The 5,567-nt window shown below is 43.5% G+C and overlaps 1 protein-coding gene across 7 annotated transcripts; it reads left to right on the plus strand.

Annotated features, from left to right (window-relative positions):
* Positions 1-1,037: 1,037 nt before the first annotated feature.
* On the plus strand, positions 1,038-5,567 carry LOC115738780 (hexokinase-2, chloroplastic). Of its 7 annotated transcripts, XM_048274092.1 has the most exons (11): positions 1,038-1,233; positions 1,363-1,422; positions 1,486-1,792; positions 2,280-2,430; positions 2,523-2,705; positions 3,434-3,508; positions 3,600-3,755; positions 3,842-3,937; positions 4,027-4,157; positions 4,580-4,661; positions 5,012-5,567. In XM_048274092.1, exons 3-11 carry the CDS (start codon positions 1,506-1,508, stop codon positions 5,348-5,350), a joined length of 1,500 nt encoding a protein of 499 aa, XP_048130049.1. In that variant the 5' UTR covers positions 1,038-1,233; positions 1,363-1,422; positions 1,486-1,505; the 3' UTR covers positions 5,351-5,567. The 7 variants fall into 7 exon arrangements, with proteins under 7 accessions (XP_048130049.1, XP_048130048.1, XP_048130047.1 ...); XM_048274091.1 differs by having other exon boundaries at positions 1,038-1,425; positions 1,491-1,792; XM_048274090.1 differs by having other exon boundaries at positions 1,038-1,422.

The raw sequence follows: 5,567 nt of genomic DNA on the forward strand, positions 1-5,567 counted from the left end.
TAGGAAGCTTATGAAGAGGAGGGAAGGAAAAGATATCAAAGTATAACGTGGCTTTAGCTTCCTTTCTTCTTGTCCACTTCAGTGGGGAGTTTGAAGTGGAAGCTCGAAGATTAGATCTCACTCCGACTAAAATATATTTATTTGGGGAAAAGAGGGACTCTTCACCTGCACCTAACTCAAGATTCTTCGATTTCTTCTTGTCGCTGTTGAATTTCTTATGGTTATTATTATTTTTCCCTTTTATTTCTCAAAAAATGAAAATTTAGAAGACATTTTCCTAAAGTAGTCGCTTTTATTATTTGAAATAATTAATCAATAAAAAATATTTTCATTAATAACAGCACTTTAATGTCTAAACATTTTAGTGAACGCTGAAATATTTTTCGTTCATACTTTTTTTTTTTTAAAATACAAACATCTTTGAAAGGAGAGAGAAGCTTGGCAAAACTATTCTAATTAAGCCATCGTTTTAAATTGTGCAATTATCTAAGATGAGGCGTAGCTCACTTAGGTTAGGCTACAAGTTTTTTATGAGGGTTATTTATGGATATATATTTATAATGCGAAACTATTCTAATTAAGCCATCGTTTTGAATTGTGCAATTGTCTAAGATGAAGCAGAGCTCACTTAGGTTAGGCTACCTAAATGAGATTTGTATGGCCAGGCTCCAGATGACGAGTTCTTTCGAGTTCGTGCGACTCCAAAATCGACCTGCCTCCGTGTTGCGCCAATGGGATTTCGACCATGTAGCCTCGACGTGGGTTACATCCACTTTCGATGGATCTCGATCTACCGCGTACATTGCCGAGGTTTCCCTGAAATCACATCCAAGCCCAAAAATGGATCACCGCCTCACCCATAATGAGATCGATCCCAAACTCGTTATTAAGGGAAAGACAAACGCAAGAAAAAGAGAGGAATTTGGTGGAAAGAAGGCATGGAGCTCGACAGAACCCAAGAGCGCACCTAACCGTGCACGAGACCGCACGTCCGTATGATCCTCCTCGGCGAGAACCGAACTTTGACCAAACAGGAAACAGAGATGAGATTGCCCCCGTCCACATCCAGACATCATCGTCTCCTCCGCCCCCTTCCTCTCCCCAAACCTTGTCCTGATCCTAAACCCACCCTCCTTCCTAATTTTCAAGAAAGAGAAGACAACCCAGAATTTCGTTTTCATACTTCGTTTCGTATTTGTTTATTTCGGCAGAGAGCTCATCTGAAACTGTCAGGTAACGAACGACCGGTTTGGTTGTTAGCTACTCATCGGACTGTACAAAAGGTTCAACCTTTGCGGCCCCCCTCCCTTATAAACAAGAAGATCGTGTAATGATTTATGGTTTTGGCAACTAATCTTGCAGCCTAATTCTCACCAAAAGAAATAAAGGAGACGGAGCCCTCCTCTGTCTCTCTTTCTCTCTAACGTAACATCGGTCCTTCAGTGTCGCTGCCTTGTTCTTGTCCCGACTCTTTCCTCCTTTCTGCATAGATCTTGCCGCAGGCAATGTTGGTGGCATCAGCGTCGCCGGCCGTCGGATCGCCCTGCCTCCGCCGGTCCCCTGGGAGGGGCCGCGGCCGCGGCGGGGCCCGTTTCGGGATGACCGCCGCCCGATCCTTGTCCGTCTCTGTGGTTCCCATCTTGAAGAAGCTGCAGAGGGAGTGCGCCACCCCTCTGCCGGTCCTCCGCCACGTCGCGGACGCCATGGCGGCCGATATGCGCGCGGGGCTTGCCGCCGACGGCGGGAGCGATCTCAAGATGATTCTCAGTTACGTTGACAGCTTGCCCAGGGGGTATGTATGTATGTATGCGTGTGTTTGGTGTGTATGTATGTGTGTGTGTTTGAAGAGTTTGACTTGTGGGTCTCTTCTTGTACTGTAGCCGTCTCTCTGTGGTGTTTAAGGTGTCGTTTCTGGGTCTGTGATTGATCATATGTAGAGTCTGTCCGGTGCTTTTGAGTAGGGAAATCACGGGGGTTCCTTCTTTTCTTGTGTTTGAAGATCTTTTGTGTGTATAAATTCTGTCACTTGTTTATTCTCCTGCTGAGAGTTTTAAGAACAGGGTGGCAGTTTCTAGTGCTCTTTTGGAAAAATGATGAGCTTTTAATTTTGGCTACTCTCAAAGTTCAGCGTTTTTCAACTAGTCTACGTTGTATTTCGGTTTCCTTTTCTGGGTTTTAGATGGTTTTTAGATGGCTTCAGTTATGCATCAGTGGATATAATAAGCAATTTGTCTGTTGTGTACTTTATTTATGCCCTGATGAAAAAATGCACTTTGAAGGAATGAGAAGGGGTTGTTTTATGCTCTGGATCTCGGGGGGACAAACTTCCGGGTGTTGAGAGTTCAGTTAGGTGGGGAGGAAGACCGTGTAGTTGCCACTGAATTTGACCAAGTGACCATCCCTCAAGAGCTCATGTTTGGCACCTCGGAGGTTTGCTTTTCATGAAACTGTGCTGGAGAAGTTAATTTTGGTTGTGGCTATGCTCACCCTGTTTTTAATCCTCAGCAGTCATTGCTTCGCAGAAACTCTTCGACTTCATTGCTTCCGGTCTCGGGAAGTTCTCAAACAAGGAGGGTGGAAAATTTCACTTGCCGCCTGGGAGAAAGAGGGAGATAGGGTTCACATTTTCCTTCCCCGTGAAGCAGATTTCAATAGACTCTGGCATACTAATCAAATGGACGAAGGGGTTTGCAGTCTCGGGCACGGTTTGTCCAATGCTCACAAATTTTCAATTCTTAGTCAATTTCATTTGCAGTTTCGGGGGCTTTTATTGACATTATATATACAAGAAAGATGTGAATTTTCTGATCCTATCGTGGAAGTCATTTTGAGTTTTTGTATAAGCCCCTCCGATGACATTCTCCTGTCTTGAGATTAATTTGCCAGTATGGGAGTGTCTTGACAATGTCTGATGCAGAAAGTGCAGCTGGCAACTTAACTGAAAATGTGCATGTCAGCAAATGCTGCTATACAAGAGTGATAGAAACATGTTGATCTCGCCCTCCAAATCATAGTGTGCACGGAGGAAGTTTGGACTGAGCACTCGCGAATAGGGAAAAACTGAGAATATACGTGAGGTCCGTTTGATTAAAATCTTCAATGTCACCACAAACGTTAGAGGAGGGAGGAAGCAATGTACTTAGGAAGTACAAGAAACAAGCTTCATCAGCTGGAGCTTCATTCATTGGCTTAATTCAAGCAGCCACAGTTTAGTGAGACCTATGGTTACAATGGCTCTCCCAATCGTGCGTTTCCTTTTATATCAAGTCATAAATTGCTAAGATGAAAGAGTACCTACAATTGTCCATGGGGTGCAGCTTAAATTGTTGAGTGTGTTTGTTCTACAGATTTTCAGCCATTTCCCCTGATCTTTTACATGCCACTTGTTGCTTATTTGTTGCCATTTTGATTTAGACAATCTGACCTTCTCTAGGCTGGGAAAGATGTCGTTGCATGCTTGAATGAAGCAATGGAGAGACGAGGATTAGATATGCGTGTCTCTGCCCTGGTATGTGATTACTTTTCTCTCTCTCCTTCTCATGTCATCTCTCAAATTGTGTTTAATTAGAGAACGATTGCCAACAACTGAAGAATACCAGGTGAATGATACGGTTGCAACATTAGCTGGAGCCAGGTATTGGGACAATGATGTTATGGTTGCTGTTATTTTGGGTACCGGTACCAACGCTTGCTATGTGGAAAGGACAGATGCTATTCCCAAGCTAGATGGCCATGTTTCTACTTCTGGGCGAACAGTATGAACAGCACTCCTTTACTCTCTACATAATTAATGGTTTAATGATGCTTAGTGTCACCTTTGATAATTATATGTGTGGTTTAGATTATCAACACTGAATGGGGAGCATTCTCGAATGGCCTTCCTTTGACCGAGTTTGATAGAGAAATGGACGCAGCGAGTATTAACCCCGGTGAGCAGGTAAGAGATTTGATAGTTTATTGTATTTTCTCATTTAGCAATCTATTAACGTGTGGAATGTGAGCACCTTGAGTCCAATCTTGTGACAGATATATGAGAAGACAATATCTGGAATGTATCTCGGTGAAATTGTGAGGCGAGCTCTAGTGAAGATGGCTGTAGAAGGTGCTCTGTTTGGAAAATCTATACCGCATAAACTATTGACTCCTTTTCTTCTCAGGTAAGTTCACATGTTCAGTGTAAAAGTGACGAGCTGACTGGTGCTATAAGAAGCATTTAGAAATCCTCCTTGAGTCATAAAAAGAAAATTATGTCCCTTTGCCCTGTCGGTACTTTGCTTAAAAGATGGACGGTTTTTAATTCCACTGACCGTGATCATTCATCATTCTTAACCGGACATAACTACAAAATCATAACTACAAATGGATAATTGGTATGTCATTATTATCTAGAAATTTATGCTGATGCCGCACTGCACCATATTGAGAGAAGTTGCAACTTACAATTGTATATAGCTGAGAACCTGTTTTCCTCGGGGAATTGTTCATGCAAAATCTGTCACATGAAGTGAACTTCATGAGACTCTTTGCTGCAATGGATTAATTGATGCACCATTACTGAAGTGTACTCCAAACTTCTTAGGACACCGGATCTATGCGCAATGCAGAAAGACGAGTCCGATGATCTGCAGAAAGTGGGGTCGGTCCTATATGATGTAGCCGGAGTAGGTCCCTCTTATCCTTCCTCACTTTAATTTACTTGGTAGATGTATGGATTTCAGATGTAGAAACCATGGCATTGTGACGTGATTGACTCAGTTTGGTTACCGACCTCACTCAATTTGGTTACTGCCTTACCGGTGCTTTGTTCTTTTGTACCACGAACTGTGGGCCTGGGAGACGTGTAACTAACTGAGCTTTTGATAACTTCTGTCCGCATGTCGTGATTACAATAAATACAGCTCTATTTTGCCTTGGTGAAACTTAGTGATTTATCTTTGCGATGCTATACGTACTTTACGAAGTTGATGTTTGATATAATCTCAAAATTGCTTGCTCGTGATCTGGAAATCAGGTGGAGTCCAACCTCGGTGCGAGGAAAGTCGTTGTGGAAGTCTGCGACACCATCACCAAGCGAGGCGGCCGGTTAGCTGGCGCGGGAATCGTGGGAATCCTGCAGAAGATGGAAGAGGACTCGAAGGGTCTCATATTCGGGAAGAGGACGGTCGTGGCCATGGACGGAGGGTTGTACGAGAAGTATTCCCAATACAGGGGATACATGCACGGCGCCGTCACGGAGCTTCTGGGGACCGAGCTATCGAGAAACTTGGTGATAGAACATTCAAAGGACGGGTCGGGCATCGGAGCTGCTCTCTTGGCTGCTGCAAACTCAAATTACGAGCACGACTTCTAGAGTCAGACGGCCCGATCGCTTCGACGTGTCATTGCAGCATTTTTGTTCTTTCATGTTTGATTGAGATTTGGTACATGGAATTTTTGGTAGGTCGAATGCCTGGACGAAGAATAATAACAATGGATGGAATAAGAGAAACTGAACTTAGAAAGAGACTGTTTCAGTAGAGGATTGTGTAATATAATGCAGAGGCAAGAAGCACTGCTTTTCAGATTCA

The sequence above is a fragment of the Rhodamnia argentea genome, chromosome 2 (assembly GCF_020921035.1).
Source record: "Rhodamnia argentea isolate NSW1041297 chromosome 2, ASM2092103v1, whole genome shotgun sequence".
NCBI lineage: Eukaryota > Viridiplantae > Streptophyta > Magnoliopsida > Myrtales > Myrtaceae > Rhodamnia > Rhodamnia argentea.